At 39.2% G+C, this 18,227-nt stretch overlaps 1 protein-coding gene across 1 annotated transcript in view; it reads left to right on the top strand.

Annotated features, from left to right (window-relative positions):
* The window catches only part of LOC124805426 (myosin-I heavy chain), an 804,788-nt gene that overhangs the window by 675,850 nt on the left and 110,711 nt on the right, over positions 1–18,227 (top strand). The window contains exons 18-22 of the mRNA XM_047265991.1: positions 38–232; positions 1,152–1,353; positions 10,645–10,799; positions 15,923–16,147; positions 16,305–16,439. Coding sequence (XP_047121947.1) covers positions 38–232; positions 1,152–1,353; positions 10,645–10,799; positions 15,923–16,147; positions 16,305–16,439 — 912 coding nt within the window. The remainder of the gene's footprint in view (positions 1–37; positions 233–1,151; positions 1,354–10,644; positions 10,800–15,922; positions 16,148–16,304; positions 16,440–18,227) is intronic.

Raw genomic sequence — 18,227 nt, 5'->3', positions numbered from 1 at the left:
ATATTCTATATTAAATATAAATTTAATTCTCTACTAGGTTCTTCCTCGGGATGACGACGATGATGATGTAACATCACCAACCAGCGTATCTGCTCCTGCAGCTCCACACAAGCTAGTACGACCAAAGAGTCCTGGAGTAGAACGTGTTCAGCAACACCGCACACCAGGCTCTCCTCTTGCTGGCTCTCCACGACACAGCAGGCCAAGTTCACGCGGATCTACAGTATCGGGGGTCAGCTACTTTCATTTATTTGAGTCGTCATTTTTCTTTATGTATTTCAAACTGAACCAAACAGGAAACTTTAGTTATTAATGTAAATGTGCATAAAAACCATAGAGCATACCCATTTTCCTTGAACCATACATCGACAGACTGCTTTCTACTTACTTCTGTTATAGGTTGCCTTTTTTTCACATAAACAGCAATGTACTACCTTTTGTTTTTCTGTTGTTTTCTTTTCTTTCTTCCTTCCTTTTTCTTTCTGTATTTACTGACGTTTATTCAGTCTTTGTCTGCCTCACTATTTCGCACCAAAATTTCACTAACTTGCACTTTTATTGTTTATTTGACGATTTTACTGAATCCTTGAAATCAGGATGTGTAGTAGATACTTCTTGTTCAATAAATAAGACTGAAGACAGTAGCTGTGAATAAACCGGAAGTTGAAATTAATCTGTCACCATATGTTCTTGTCAAATAAAAGACAAGTATGACATAACATACTGAATGTTTGCAATACCATATCCCCTTTGACATGATTAGTCTCTCTCTCTCTCTCTCTCTCTCTCTCTCTCTCTCTCTCTCTCTTTCAAATACATCCTTAATTCTGAGTGAAGTAGTATAATGGCTAATGCCCTGAGCTCTCTTTTTGGAGAACCAAGTTTCAAGTCCTGTCTGGCTATGCTGATTAATATTTTCCATGAAAAGAACATAGCTGATTTCCTTCTTGATCTTTGTACTTTCTGAGCTTGAGCTCCATCTCTGATGTCCTTGTTGATTGGTCACCAAACCTGAATCTTCCTTCCTTTCCAACTCTCTTGGAACCTAGTTCTTCACTTTTACAGAATATGGGATGAGACAGGGGGAGGAGGGAGGGGGTGGAATGTTATTAAGTATTTGTTAGTAATGATTTTTTACTTTGGTTCAACAGGGTGTGCAATCCTCATACTCGTGGCGTTACAATGGTCGTGCTGAAGAAGATGCTGAGAGAGAACAACGTCGGAAGTTCAGAGTTGAAAAGAAACTTCAAGAACTAGAAGAGCAACAGGAAAAGGAGGTGCTGGATGATGCTTATCACGATATTGTGGAGTTTGCCCATAATTATTTCAACTCACATGAACGAACTCCTGAAGGTAAGTTTTTGTGTGCCAACTAAGAATCAAATCATCAATTCATTGCATTTCTTCTTCTGTAACTCCTATCCACCCTGTAGCTTGTCCAGGAGGCTTTCCAGCAGATTTGTGATTTTTAGTTATAGTTCTGAATTTTGTTCTGCCTTGAACAACTTCATATCTACCCATCTTTTTGATTTGCACCTCCTTGTATTGGCCGTGTTTGCATAACTGGCAGACCTCACATCCAAAAATTCATATCTACCATTTCACTTCAGGATTTCATGAAATTCCATTGTCAGTTTTTGCAATTCTTCATTGATAAATTTTAGTTGAGAATTTTATTTGCGAGCCTATTATTCATTCTGTATATGTGGCCACAGCTGCCATTTTCTAATTGTATCTGTTTTTTTTTTTAATTATAGATTTAATTTGATTTCTTCTTCATCTAAATTCCATTTGTACTGTACAATTATGTAACATGTTATGCTAATGTTTTGTAAGGTTTTTGAAGAACAGAAAACTCATTTGTAAAAATCAACATGCATTCTGCAAATAGGAACCTTGTGAAACTCGGCTTGCTCTGTTCATCCATGAGATCCAGAGCACCATAGACAGGAAGGCATTCAACAAAGTTCTGCACTTTCTTATGCTGAACAAAATATGAGCTTTCTGAGTATCTGGCTGTATTTGTGACTGGCTTCAGGACATTCTTGCATAAAGAAATCAACACATCATTTGTAATGGCACAAAACTGACAGAAGTAAAGGCAGAGATACATTGTGCGTCATGGAGAGGTTTAATGTTGAAATTTTGAGAGTGTGCTTTCCAGAAAGAGTTGGGAAACATATTTCCTATCACTTTAATTTTTTGTCTGTGTCTTCAGCCTGCACATGAGTCTGGTGTCTACTTTCTTTCAACCATGATGTGCTTGCCAGATGTCTCTCCCCATTCCTTTATCCTTTCTGTCTTCAGATCACTTTCCATGTACTATCACACTCTGTCTGAAGTTCCATCAATCGGTATTAACAACAGCCGCAACCTGGAATTGGAGGAGAGCTTTCTTGTTTTTAAACCAGAGGTGATCCCTGCTCTTTTACTGGTGTGTGGCTACTGCTGTTGTTTTGTAATTCAAATATATTGTCTTGTCATTTTTCTGGAGTTATAACATCTGACTGGACTTTTGATTATTGTTACAGTGTTGAAGACGTAAAACTTCAATAAGCAAATGTTGACCTTACCTTATATTTAAGAAAAGTGATGCTGCAAATGTGTAATATGTTGAACAATCAATGTAATGGAAAGAAAGGGAATTTATCCTCAGTGACTAGACCACTGTACTGATGCCCAGTCTAACTGTGCAACTAACAGAGCAGAGAAATGAAAAGAAAATGCAAGAATGTGAGGCACACATTGAAATGCAAACAAAGATGCTGCTTCACTGAGTGAATCTAAATGCCACAGCACTCAACTGCCAAGAAAAAGTACACATAAGTTGCTATGAGACTCATATGAATGTTCTGAAAAGTGTCAACACAACTTAAGGGACTGTTTACTTAATTATGAGCTGCAGAACTGTATTAAAAATTGTAGATGATACAAATGCACTCATACAGAGCATTAATGTTACACACACACAGGACTATCAACCATTTTCACGTCAAGAGATATTGCAAACTTAAGCAGTCTGATCTTTCTGATAAACTCCTACTTACCTCTCTCAGTTTATATTTGATCAACATGGGGTTATGTTAGTCTCTCCCTCCCAACTGACTTACTTACTCAGTTCTCGATGGCCCTATTGTTCTACAGTTAAAAAGGATTCCAAACCATGATACATATTGGCATCCTTTCATATATACAAATCATAGCCAGAGGTGAAAGAAGCACTAAGTGACAGAAAAATGTCTAAATACTGATGATTTAACTACACTCCTGGAAATTGAAATAAGAACACCGTGAATTCATTGTCCCAGGAAGGGGAAACTTTATTGACACATTCCTGGGGTCAGATACATCACATGATCACACTGACAGAACCACAGCCACATAGACACAGGCAACAGAGCATGCACAATGTCGGCACTAGTACAGTGTATATCCACCTTTCGCAGCAATGCAGGCTGCTATTCTCCCATGGAGACGATCGTAGAGATGCTGGATGTAGTCCTGTGGAACGGCTTGCCATGCCATTTCCACCTGGCGCCTCAGTTGGGCCAGCGTTCGTGCTGGACGTGCAGACCGCGTGAGACGACGCTTCATCCAGTTCCAAACATGCTCAATGGGGGACAGATCCGGAGATCTTGCTGGCCAGGGTAGTTGACTTACACCTTCTAGAGCACATTGGGTGGCACGGGATACATGCGGACGTGCATTGTCCTGTTGGAACAGCAATTTCCCTTGCCGGTCTAGGAATGGTAGAACGATGGGTTCGATGACGGTTTGGATGTACCGTGCACTATTCAGTGTCCCCTCGACAATCACCAGTGGTGTACGGCCAGAGTAGGAGATCGCTCCCCACACCATGATGCCGGGTGTTGGCCCTGTGTGCCTCGGTCGTATGCAGTCCTGATTGTGGCGCTCACCTGCACGGCGCCAAACACGCATACGACCATCATTGGCACCAAGGCAGAAGCGACTCTCATCGCTGAAGACGACACGTCTCCATTCGTCCCTCCATTCACGCCTGTCGCGACACCACTGGAGGCGGGCTGCACGATGTTGGGGCGTGAGCGGAAGACGGCCTAACGGTGTGCGGGACCATAGCCCAGCTTCATGGAGACGGTTGCGAATGGTCCTCGCCGATACCCCAGGAGCAACAGTGTCCCTAATTTGCTGGGAAGTGGCGGTGCGGTCCCCTACGGCACTGCGTGGGATCCTACGGTCTTGGCGTGCATCCGTGCGTCGCTGCGGTCCGGTCCCAGGTCGACGGGCACGTGCACCTTCCGCCGACCACTGGCGACAACATCGATGTACTGTGGAGACCTCACGCCCCACATGTTGAGCAATTCGGCGGTACGTCCACCCGGCCTCCCGCATGCCCACTATACGCCCTCGCTCAAAGTCCGTCAACTGCACATACGGTTCACGTCCACGCTGTCGCGGCATGCTACCACTGTTAAAGACTGCGATGGAGCTCCGTATGCCACGGCAAACTAGCTGACACTGACGGCGGCGGTGCACAAATGCTGCGCAGCTAGCGCCATTCGACGGCCAACACCGCGGTTCCTGGTGTGTCCGCTGTGCCGTGCGTGTGATCATTGCTTGTACAGCCCTCTCGCAGTGTCTGGAGCAAGTATGGTGGGTCTGACACACCGGTGTCAATGTGTTCTTTTTTCCATTTCCAGGAGTGTATAAATATTTACGCACTAAGCCCATGGGCCTTGCTTATTATGTATGATCCTCAAGAAAAAATTGTGATTTTAGTCATAGCCATGTATCATTCAACGCGGCTTGAACAATAGCATTTATGCGATTCATGAATTCATTTGTTTCCTGTAATAACTTCAGACTTAATTTTTTGTATTTAATATCAAACATCACTTGAACATTTCACAATACCATAACCAGTGTAGACCAAACAATGGTCTCTCTTCAGATTGTCTATGGTTAGAAAGAGGAGAGGCATTTTGTAGGTTCTACAATGATTCTTTGTCTTTTCTTGTTATCAATTATAGTCTGAAAACGACCACTGGCTAGTGAAAACTATTTAAGGTACTGTAAAATGCTCATGCATGTGATTGTATTGTGCAAAATATAAAAAATATTTAAGGTACTGTAAAATGCTCACACATGTGATTGTGTTGTGCAAAATATAAAAAAAGTAAAAGAAAAATTTAATGTGATGACAATAATTTAGCTTTTTCAACATTAGTTCCTTCTTCAAAGAGGAGAGAGGGATAGAATAGAGAAGTTTTAAAAAAGGAAAGGCAGGTCACTCAGAACCCAGAATGAAAGGAAGTTCCTATACTCATGTCTCTTTCCCCACCCCCCTCCTCCAGGAAGGAATGAATAGTGAAAGCTAGAATAATGTCATCACTTTTACTTTTGTGTTTGTTTATTGTCATTTCACCTCCTGAAGGTAAATATTACCAAAGAATTATGTATATTTATTAAAGAACGTAATCAATGACTTAATAACTTCAGAGTCTATTTAATGTCTTACATTTTGTTTGCTGAACTCATATCACAAAATGTGAAAGCATTGGACTCCACAGCTTCTGTCCATAGCCAAATACAAGTTACATCCACCCATTTATCTGCAAAATGACTACAATTTTCAACTTTTTTTGTTGTCATTCAGAGTTCACAAGTTTATATAAAACCCACACAACACTCATTTATGAAAGCATAGAACAGGTAGTCATGATAACATTAATGTCTTATGAGCCATATTCAATACGTGACTTTTAATAAATGTCCGAATAGACACAGGCATTGGCATGTTGCTTCTGGGATCTGGGGAGGTGCACCAGCCCCAGGTCGAATCTGCCTGGTGGATTAATGATGAGGCCCAGTGTGCCAGCTAGACTGGATGTGTTTTTAGCTGGTTTCCCACACCTGACTAGGTTAATACTAGACTGGTACCTGCGAGCATCCTCAGTTATGCAATCCACGAAAATTTTGAAAATATTTCTCATTTTCACAAAGGGTAATGCTAGACACGCAGAGGCTGGGTACACACATTTCATTGGGGAGTGGGGATGGCAGTTGGGGGAGGAGGTGGCAACAGGAAGGGCATCTAGCCATCCTCTACCACTGACATTGCCAAATCCAGAATAACATTATAATCCTATAATAACACCAGATGAGGCCAGGAAGAAGAAGAAATATAAATAAATAGATGGTTATATATCTAAAAACAAAGATGATTTGACTTACCAAATGAAAGTGCTGGCAGGTCGACAGACACACAAACAACCACAAACATACACACAAAATTCAAGCTTTCGCAACAAACTGTTGCCTCATCAGGAAAGAGGGAAGGAGAGGGAAAGACGAAAGGAAGTGGGTTTTAAGGGAGAGGGTAAGGAGTCATTCCAATCCCGGGAGCGGAAAGACTTACCTTAGGGGGAAAAAAGGACGGGTATACACTCGCACACACACACACACACACACATCCATCCACACATATACAGACACAAGCAGACGGTCTTTAAATATGTCTGCTTGTGTCTGTATATGTGTGGATGGATGTGTGTGTGTGTGCGAGTGTATACCCGTCCTTTTTTCCCCCTAAGGTAAGTCTTTCCGCTCCCGGGATTGGAATGACTCCTTACCCTCTCCCTTAAAACCCACTTCCTTTCGTCTTTCCCTCTCCTTCCCTCTTTCCTGATGAGGCAACAGTTTGTTGCGAAAGCTTGAATTTTGTGTGTATGTTTGTGGTTGTTTGTGTGTCTGTCAACCTGCCAGCACTTTCATTTGGTAAGTCAAATCATCTTTGTTTTTAGATATATATTTCCTACGTGGAATGTTTCCCTCTATTATAACCATATCATTAAATAGATGGTTAAGTATACACATCCTTAAGAAATCATTGTATACCATAAAAATGCATTATTTTTGCTTTAAATGCAGGTTTTTTCCAAAGAGATGCCAGTTTTAGTTTTTCTTTTCCTTAGTTCTTTCTTATTGTAGTGTTAAACTCACCTGATTTCCCTGAAGCACTTAAGATGAATACCAGATTGGTTCATCTGCAAAGGCTGTGGTTGATTTCTTCCCCAATCCCAGGCCATTCTGACTTTGTGGTCTGTTGCTTCTGATATTGTTATCGACAAGACAGTAAACCCTAATCTTTCTTCCAATTCCACTTGTGCGCGATCTCATCATTATATCCCTTATTTTGCTGTCTTGTTGTTGGCTGAAAGGACTTCTTGCAACCACTGTGTAGTATTGGATATAGGCACAAATAGAAATCAGCCATGGTCTAGGGTTAGCATCTTTTATTAGTAATGAAAATGTCATAGGTCTTGTATTTGAACCTGGCCACTCCTTACGTTTTGAACAAAAATTATTGGCAATGATGCCTGAAGCCTTCCAGTGTAAGAAGTCACCCTTGTTCTGCCAACAGTCTTGTCAAAGAGAGCAGAGGAGTGGACAGAGCTCAGGGCACTTCCTTGCACTTGGGATGGGAAACAGCCCATTAAAATGTTGAAGAATTGGTAATGATCAACAGCATGTGAATGCAGAAGGCAATGGAAACCACTGCCTTAACAGACACACAATGTGTATCCACAGGCATATGGACTGTAATTGAAAACAATATAATGATGATCTCTCCATTGGCAAAAGATTCTAGTTAGTCCCCCATTTGGATCTCCATAAACGAAATGGAATAACCAACAAAAGGATAACATTCTTAGAATTGGAGTGTGGAACATTAGAAAATTGGATATGATAGGAAAGCTAAAAAACAGAAGAGGGAAATGCAAAGGCTGAACCTAGGTAAGTTTGGGGGGGGGGGGGGGGGCAGTGAATAGTGAATTGAAATGGAAAGAAGATAAGGATTTCTGGTTAGATGAATATTGGGTAATATCAAGAGCAGCAGACAATTGTATAATGGGAGTAGGATTTGTTATGAATAGGAAAGGTAGTGCAGGGAGTTAATTACTGTGACCAGTCCAATGACAGGATTGTTCTCATCAGATTCAACAGCAAATCAGTGCTGACAATAGTTCAGATATACATGCAGATGTCGCAAGCAGAAGATGAAGAAATGGGGAAAGTATATGAGGATACTGAACTGTGTAATTCAGTATGTAAAGGAATGTGAAAATCTGATAATCATGCAGACTGGAATGTGGTTGTAGGGGCAACTGTAAGAGAAAGGGTTACAGAAAAATATGGGTTTGGTAGTAGGATTGAGAGAGGAGAGAGACTAATTCAGTTCTGCAGTAAATTTCAGATAGTAAAAGTGAATGATCTGTTCAAGAATCACAAGAGGAGTAGATATACTTGGAAAAGGCCCAGAGATGAGGGAAAATTTCAGCAGAGTTGCATCACAGTGATACAGAGATTTTGAAGTCAGATATTGGGTTGTGAGGCATAGCCATGGTCGGATATAGACCTGGATCACAATTTAGTAATGATGAAGAGTAGACTGAAATTTTAAGAGAATCATCCAGAAGAGTCAGTGTGGGAGGAAGTGGGGATATAGAAAAACCGAGGAATGTTGAGATGCGTTGGAAGTGTGCTAAAGATGTGGATACTGTGGTAAGGGCTCAGTTGAAGAAGAATGGACATACCTAAGAATGGTAATCATAGACATTGGGGATAAAATCATAGATAAATGGATGTTACTGCAAAGAAATTGTAGGTAAAGAAGAAATCAACTGATCATCGTAAGAAGGAACTACAAAAATGTTCGGGGAGAGTCAGGAATACAGCAACACAGATTAGTTAGGAATGAAATAAGTGAGGAAGCCAAGACGAAATGGCTACAGGGAAAATACGAAGAAACTGAAAAAGGAGTAATCATTCTAACTCAGCATATAGTGAAGTCAAAGCAACTTTCGGTGAAATTAAAACCAAGGGTGGCAACTTTAAAAGTGCAATGGGAATTCCATTGTTAAGTGCATGTGAGAGAGTAGATAGGTGGAAAGAGTACATTGAAGACCTCTATGAGGGAAAGTAATTGTCTGATGACATGAAAGAAGAAGGAACTTGATTGAATATGGAAGAGATAGGGGATCCAATATCACAATCAAAATTTAAAATAGCTTTGAAAAACTTGAAGTCACATAAGGTAGAAGAGGTAGATATCATTCCATCAGAATTTCTAAAATATCATTGGAGAAAGTGGCAACCAAAAGACTATTCAAGATGAGTGTCGAATCTATAAGGGAGGTGACATACCATCAGACTTTTGGAAAAATATCATCTACACAATTCTGAAGATACCAAAAGCAGGTACGTCTGAGAATTATGACACAATCAGCATAACAGCTCATGCAGCCAAGTTGCTGACAAGAATGATATACAGAAGAATGGAAAATAAAATAAAAGCTTTGTTAGATGAGAGTCAGTTTGGTTTTAGGAAAGCTAAAGGCACCAGAGAGGCAGTCTTGATGCGCTTGATAATGGAAATAAGACTGAAGAGAAATCAAGACATGTTCATAGCATTTGTTGTCCTGGAGAAGATTCAGTAATGTAAAATGGTGTATGATGTTTGAACTGAAAGAAAAATATGCATAACCTATAGGAACACACAGGGAATATACAATATAAGCCTTAATTTGAGGAAGAAATTTCTGAGAATGTACATATGGAGCACAGCGGTGTATAATAGTGAATCGTAGATGATGGGAAAACCAGGAAGAATTGAGGCCTTTGAACTTTGGTGCTACAAAAGAATGTTGAAAGTTAGGTGGATTGAAAAGGTAAGGATTGAGGAGGTTCTGTATGGGAAAAACTGACAAGAAGAAGGGACAGGATGATAGGACATGTGTTAAAATATCAGGAAATAATTTCATTGGTACTAGAGAGAACTGTAGATTGGAATACATTCATCAAACAATTAAGAACACAGGGTGCAAGTTCTACTCAGAGATGAAGAGGTTGTCACAGGAGAGGAATCCATGGCAGGTCATTTCAAACAAGTCTGACGACTGGTGATCAGAAAAAAAATGTAAAGTCCAGGATGGAATAACAATATGATATGGATGTATTGCTACTCACTACATATAGGAGCCACTGAACAACATACAGGCACGTTTAAAAGTAGGTTGTTGGATATTCATATTGATAGACACAAGCAGAAAACTATATAAATACCTGATTTTGGAACTTGGGGCTCTTTCATCTGGTAAAAGGTAGAAAAAGAATTGTGGATGAAACAGGCAAGTCTTGCAAGACTCCCCATTTTAGAACAAGAGTGGGGCAACATGAGGGAGAATCCATAATAATGATTGTTGGTGTGTGTGTGTGTGTGTGTGTGTGTGTGTGTGTGTGTGTGTGTGTGTGTGTCTACTTTAAAATTTAGAAGTGATGACTGAGAATCTCATAAAAACCAAAGCATGAAATATTCTGTTTAGTGCATTGTCATTGATTCCAGTCTCTCTCATGCACATTGTAATTTATCTGAAATGTTTGTGATCTTGTAGATTATTTATTATTACAGCCTTCTGAGAGACACTTTTGTGTTTGTCCTGGTTTTACATAGAACTAAAATGGTCAAAATATCAAATATTTGTTACAAACTTATTTTCAATGGTACTGCTTCTGATACTAAATAATTTCTATTTGTGTTGTTGGAATGTATGTAACATTATCTTTCTTTGGGTGGATGATGGTAGCTATGTATCATTTTCACAGGTACAATTATGGCAACACTTACTCGCAAAAATAAACCTGTTGAGGTGATGCCAAAATATGAGATGGTGACGTATTATCGTGGCTCCAGCATTCCTAACTCACACATACATATGTATGATCCAGACAATGTCAGTGTTGCATGTGTAATTTTTCGGGTAAGTGCTTATATTTTTGCATATTACAAATGAAAGTAATATCACAAGTGATTGCATATTATGTAAGATGTTTGTATTTAGAGTGATGAATAACCTTGCTTTAATTGTTATTGAAAAATTACTGTGTTGTGACAGTTCAAATGTTCCCATTGTGATGGATTAGAAGCTATTTTCAAAAGTGTTAGGAAATAAGCTCTCTGTTGTTTTTTAGTGAAGATATCAATAGTAACAAGAAATTATGGTGTCTGATATCTAAGATGTCTCATATCTGTGGTATCTAATATCTAAGGTATCAAATGTAGTTGGTGAATTTACATTTTTTGTGGGAGAGATTATGATAAAAAGTGATTCAGCTTTGTGCAATTTGTGAACAATAAATAATATTTCAGCAAAAAATTTATGATTTTAATTAGAATTACCATTGTAAAATGTGTTACTAGCTGTACAGTTACATTCCTGCTATTCACAAATGTCAAAATGAGTAAACATATTACATTATGCCTCCTCCCATGAACCATGGACGTTGCCGTTGGTGGGGAAGCTTGCGTGCCTCAGTGATAGGTGCAACCACAATGGAGGGGTATCTGTTGCGAGGCCAGACAAACTTGTTGTTCCTGAAGAGGGGCAGCAGCCTTTCAGTAGTTGCAGGGGCAACAGTCTGGATGATTGACTGATATGGCCTTGTAACATTAACCAAAACGTCCTTGTTCTGCTGGTACTGCAAACAGCTGAAAGCAAGGGGAAACTATACCCATAATTTTTCCTGGCTGCATGCAGCTGTACTGTATGGTTAAATGATGATGATGTCCTCTTGGGTAAAATAGTCTGGAGGTAAAATAATCCCCCGTTCAGGTCCCCGGGTGGGGACTACTCAGGAGGATGTCGTTATCAGGAGAAAGAAAACTGGCGTTCTACAGATCGGAGCATGGAATGTCAGCTCCCTTAATCAGGCAGATAGGTTAGAAATTTAAAAATAGAAATGGATAGGTTAAAGCTAGATATAGTGGGAATTGGTGAAGTACAGTGGTGGGAGGAACAAGACTGCTGGTCAGGTGAACACAGGGTTATAAATACGAAATAAAATCGGGGTAATGCAGGAGTAGGTTGAATAATGAATAAAAAAAATAGAAGCGCAGGTAAGCTTCTACGAACAGCATAATGAATGCACTACTGTAGTCAAGATAGACATGAAGCCCACACCTACCACCGTAGTACAAGTTTATATGCCTGCTAGCTCTGCAGATGACGAAGAGATTGAAGAAACATATGATGAGATTAAAGAAATTATTCAGATAATGAAGAGAGATGAAAATTCAATAGTCATGGGGGACTGGAATTCAATAGTAGGAAAAGGGAGAGAAGGAAAAGTAGTAGGTGAACATGGAATGTGGGTAGGAAATGTAAGAGGAAGCCATCTGGTAGAATTTTGCACAGAACATAACTTAATCATAGCTAACACTTGGTTTAAGAATCGTGAAAGAAGGTTGTATACATTGAAGAGGCCTGGAGACACTGGAAGGTTTCAGATAGATTATATAATTGTAAGATAGAGATTAAGGAACCAGGTTTCAAATTGTAAGACTTTCAAGGAGCAGATGTGGGCTCGACCACAATCTATTGGTTATGAATTGTATATCAGAACTGAAGAAACTGCAAAAAGGTGGAAATTTAAGGAGATGGGACCTGGATAAACTGAAAGAACCAAAGGTTGTAGAGAGTTTCAGAGAGAGCATTATGGAATGATTGACAAGGATGGGGGAAAGAAATACAGTAGAAGAAGAATGAGTAGCTTTGAGAGATGAAATAGTGAAGGCAGCAGAGCATCATGTGGGTAAAAGGACAAGAGCTAGTAGAAATCCTTGAGTAACAGAAGAGATATTGAGTTTAATTGATGAAAGGAGAAAATATAAAAATGCAGTAAATAAAGCAGGCAAAATGGAATACAAACGTCTCAAAAATGAGATCGAAAGGAAGTGCAAAATGGCTAAGCAGGGATGGTTAGATGACAAATGTAAGTATGTAGAGTCATATATTGCTAGGGGTAAGATAGATACTGCTTACAGAAAAATTAAAGAGACCTTTGGAGAAAAGAGATCCACTTCTATGAATAGCAAGAGCTCAGATGGAAAATCAGTTGTAAGCAAATAAGGGAAGGCAGAAAGGTGGAAGGAGTTCATAGAGGGTCTATACAAGGGCAATGTACTTGAGGGCAATAATAGTGAAATGGAAAAGGATGTAGATGATGATGAGATTCGAGATATGATACTGCGTGAAGAATTTGACAGAGCACTGAAAGACATAAGTTGAAACAAGGCCCTAACCTGGGAGAGACAGCCATGACAACTCTATCATCTGGTGAGCAATATGTATCAGACAGGTGAAATACTGTCAGACTTCAAGAAGAATATATTAATTCCAATCCCAATGAAAGCAAGTATTGACAGGTGTGAAAAGTACTGAACTATCAGTTTAATAAATCATGGCTGTAAAATACTAACACTAATTCCTTACAGACAGATGGAAAAACTGGTAGAAGCTGACCTCAGGAAAAATCAGTTTGGATTTCATGGAAATGTTGGAACATGTGAAGCAATACTGACTCTGTGACTTATCTTAGAAGATAGATTAAGCAAAGGCAAACGTATGTTTATAGCGTTTGTAGACTTAGAGAAAGCTTTTGACAATGTTGGCTGGAATACTGGGAGTGAAAGGCTATTTACAATTTGTACAGAAACCAGATGACAGTTATAAGAGTCAAGGGGCACAAAAGGGAAGCAGTGGTTCAGAAGGGTTGTAGCCAATCTCTGATGTTATTCAATCTGTATATTGAGCAAGCAGAGAAGGAAACAAAAACAAAACAAAAAATTGGAGTAGGAATTAAAATCCATGAAGAAGAAAAAAAAACTTTGAGGTTTGTAATTCTGTCAGAGACAGTGAAGGATCTGGAAGAGCAGTTGAATGAAATGGACTGTGTCTTGAAAGGAGGATATAAGATGAACATCAACAAAAGCAAAACAAGGATAATGGAATGTAGTCGAATTAAATCAGGTGATGCTGAGGGAATTAGATTAGGAAATGAGACACTTAAAGAAGTAGCTATTTGGGGAGCAAAATAACTGATGATGGTTGAAGTAGAGAGGATATAAAATGTAGACTGTCAATGGCAAGGAAAGTGTTTCTGAAGAAGAGTATTTTGCTAACATCGAGTTTAGATTTAAATGTCAGAAGTATTTTCTGAAAGTATTTGTATGAGTGTAGCCATGTATGGAAGTGAAACATGGACAATAAATAGTTCGGACAAGAAGAGAATAGAAGCTTTCGAAATGTGGTGCTACAGAAGAATGCTGAAGATAAGATGAGTAGATCATGTAACTAATGGGGAGGTACTGAATAGAATTGGAGAGAAGAGGAAGATGTGGCACAACTTGACTAGAAGAAGGGATCGGTTGGTAGGACAGGTTCTGAGGCGTCAAGGGATCATCAATTTAGTATTGGAGGGAAGTGCGGAGGGTAAAAGTCGTAGATTGAGACTAAGGCATGAGTACACTAAACAGATTCAGAGGGATGTAGATTGCAGTAGTTACTCGGAGATGAAGAACTTTGCACAGGATAGAGTAACGTGAAGAGCTGCATCAGACCAGTCTCTGGACTGAAGCCCGCAACAACAATAACATTACATTACACATTTTGGTTAACACATTATTTGCAATAGAAATTTGTAGATCAAGTAGCTTTGCTTAGCTGCTATCTGGTATGCATAATATTCATAATGAATCCTACTTCTGTTATACCATTTTCTGCTGCTGTTGGTATTACCCTAAATTCATCTGACTAGAAACCCTTATCTTGTTTCCATTTCACTTCACTGACCTTGACTGTATCTAGCTGAGCCTTTTCATTTCCGTTTTTCTAGCTCCCCAATCATGTTCAAACTGGACATTCCACCCTCTGAACTGTTGACTGTTATCTTTCACTGACTATACAATCCCTTTCTCGTGGTTAAATCTTGGCAGTCTTCTCCTGGGAGGAAGGCATTGTCAGAGAGAGGTAGCTATCATCAAGATACTGTCTTCAATTGCAGGACACATGTGCTGTTGATACGCATTATGTATCTTTAATGCAGGGGTTTCCACTCCCTTGTACATCCTTGTGCCATTGATCATTGCTAATTCCTCTGCTTTTAGGAACAGTTTCTATCCCCAATGGCAAGACATTGACCTGAACCTCTGTCCACTCCTCTGCCTTCTTTGACAAGGCAGTAGGCAGAATGTCTCCTTATACCAGAAGTCTTCGGCCGCCATTGCAGACGATTTTTATATAAAATTTAAGCAGTGTCTGTGTTTGAACCCAAGAAATTTTGATTGCTAGTCAAAAACACTCCCACTAGACCACATACTATTATTACTGAAGGGATATAGTTCTACTCACAGTAAAGATAAGATATTAAGTCGCAGACAGGCACAGTGAAAAGACTGTTACATATAAGCTTTTGGTCAAAGTCTTCTTCTTTTCTGAAGAAGGCTTTGGCCAAAAGCTTATATGTAATAGTCTTTTCATCGTGCCTGTCTGCAATTCAGTGTGTCATCTTCATGTTGAGTAGCAATCTATCCTTTTTATAATATTGTTGATATTCCAAACTGAGCTTTCTACTGTTCGTTTTTACTATTATTGCAGTCATTTCCATTTTATAATTGTTAACTTAGTGGTGTCTTGAAATAATTTTATACAGATGGACAATTAACTAAATGAACTTTGTCCATGATAGCTACAAATGGGGGGAAATTAGCATTGCCAGGTTGCAACTAGTACACTATGGGACAAATTTAAGTTCTTAGTGCTTGCCCTCTCTTATTCACACTTTTCTGCAACTTCACTGGTATCGACAAGTGAGAGCCAAACTGGCACACATTTTCAACAGTTATTAAACAACAAAGATATAATTTCCCATATACTGTTATTCATTAAGCATTATTGTTGAACACGGAAGTGTCAAGTTTCGTTCTTACATCTATCAAATTGCCTGACTTAAGTTAAACCAGTAAAATATTTTTACTGGTGTAATTGTTAATCAGAAAGTCATCCTGTTGGGCTGTATGTAACAGATAATTTTCTCATTTTCTAAGGACCTGTGCAAATACATTCGTGGAGAACTGAAAGCTGATGCTGAGCTGCAGACAATACAATCTATTGTTGGCTATGGTATTGAACGTGAAGAGCTTCGGGATGAGATATTTGTCCAGTGTATTCGCCAAGCTACAAATAATCCAAATTCTGAATCAACTGAACGGGTGTGGCTCTTGCTGTGTTTATGTATTGTGTCCTTTCCTCCAAGTAAACTTCTTTTCAAGGTACTAAGTAACATATGCTATTTCAGATTATTTTTATCAAACACATTATTTACAATAAAGGCTTTTCATTTATGGACTGTATGGTTGTTACTTTGTTTTTGCCTTCACTGGATCTGAATGCACGACAGTAACTAATGTTCAAATTATTTACTTTCAGTATTTTGTATGTTTCCTAAAGAAAAATCTTGCCTTAGAAGGGAAACTTCGCCAATATGTTCAGTGGTGCTTAGATAACTGCAAGAATACAAAAGTGTCATGTCGTCAATATCCACCATCTGCAGTGGAAATAGCTGTAAGTAGCTTCTAATAACTGAAGTAATAACCTTTTCAATTATCTTGTTATTCATAAGTCTGAATAATATTTATGTTTCTCTTTTCATCTTAAAAATCTCTAACATTGACAGGTAAGAGTTATCGGTTTGTATTTGTTCATAACAGAAAGTGAAAAATATGATTATGCCTTAAAAAATTGTGCATAGGAAACCACTTACCCACTGAAGAAAAATAGATACCAAATAGACATACATACAAAGGTTAGTTAATATATAGCTACTAGCCTTTTACTCGCGCCCCTCCCTCTGACCATCACCTCATTCCCCTCTCTCTGAAGTTCCCCTCCTCCCTCTCCCTCTCATAATCCCCTCCTCCCCTTCTATGACCATCTCCTCCTCCCCCTCTCTCTGTCCACTCCTTCCTCCACTCCCTCTCTGCCCATCTCCTACTCCTGACTCTCTGTCTTTGCATCTGCTCCTCCTCCTCCCACTTTGCCAGTGCATCTCATCCACTCTCTTTCATTGTTCATCTTATCCACACTCTTTCACTGTCCATCTCCTCCTCCCCTCTCTCTCTGCCTGAGTGTGCCCATCTGCACCTTGCCACTTGTGCAGGGCATTCTAGATGCTGGGGGTTACCAATCATTTCACCCCCATTCGCACCACTATGGGAACCAGGTGGTTCTTACTCCTGCAGAACTTCTTCCCAAATAATAAGTAGTTTGTGTACCAAATTTGCTTCAAATTAATGCAGTGATTTAGGAGAAGATATGGAACATACATGCTTTCATACATTTTTATATATGTGTGTGATAGTGTATCATCTCATTTTTGTAGCTGCCCACAAACCAGACATTCTTCTCTGCAGCTGTTCATATAATTGTTTATATACTTACACAGGACGAAAAGCTACTAACATCCATAAATTAGAGTTTCTTTGATATTTGTAGATGTGCTTTGCACAAATCATGTTTTTTTAGGTAAGAAGTAGTATGTCATTTTTTGTGTGTTGTTTCACACTTGTGGTTGCTAATGTATGACTGATGATATAGCTTTATACCTGATGCAATACTCAAAGAGTAACAGAACGTTCTGCCCAGTTATGCAAAGTATGTTATGCTTCCTTGTGCTTAGAGCTTTCAGTGTTTACATTAAGCATTGAGTTTCTATAATTGTTTGCAGATATAGCAACAATTTCTTACAATACCATGCCATTTACTTATTTCCTGCCTAAAAACCTATTCATTTTTACACTCTAAACATATTATGTATGCAGTCAGGGACACACATGTGCACCTCTTGCAGAACACCATGATTTTCCCACAGTTGTTTGAGATTTGTGGCAGTGGAATTGTTCTGAAGAAGAGTAATTGTGTTGCGTAAGTATAGTGACTGCAAGTATTAAGTGATATGGAGGTTCTCCATTTCTTTTATATGGTTTGCAGCCCAATATCATGTCAGTACACAGTTCCTCAATGAAATTGTTCATTGCACCATAATAAAGGCACTGTGGATAGAATCATCTGGTGGAATCAAATACAGTAGAGACATCACTCTTAGTGAAGTTGGTTTTGGGCCTTTTCAATATTTTGTATATCTGTTTAGCATCAAAAACATGTTGTTGATTGCTAGAAACATGACAGAGAATACTGCAGAGATTTTTTATGTCTGAAATGATTATCTTGTGTTATTAAAAGGTGGTGTATTGCCTTGAGTATTGGAAATGTAATTGTCTCTTCTTTTGAACGTGCAAAACATTTTTCAAACCTTGGACTTCTCAGCTTAAGGTTAAGCCTCATACCTACATT

Source organism: Schistocerca piceifrons, chromosome 1 (genome assembly GCF_021461385.2).
Source record: "Schistocerca piceifrons isolate TAMUIC-IGC-003096 chromosome 1, iqSchPice1.1, whole genome shotgun sequence".
Lineage (NCBI taxonomy): Eukaryota > Metazoa > Arthropoda > Insecta > Orthoptera > Acrididae > Schistocerca > Schistocerca piceifrons.
The sequence above is the reverse complement of the archived record's forward strand: the minus strand, read 5'-3'. Positions and strand labels throughout refer to the sequence as shown.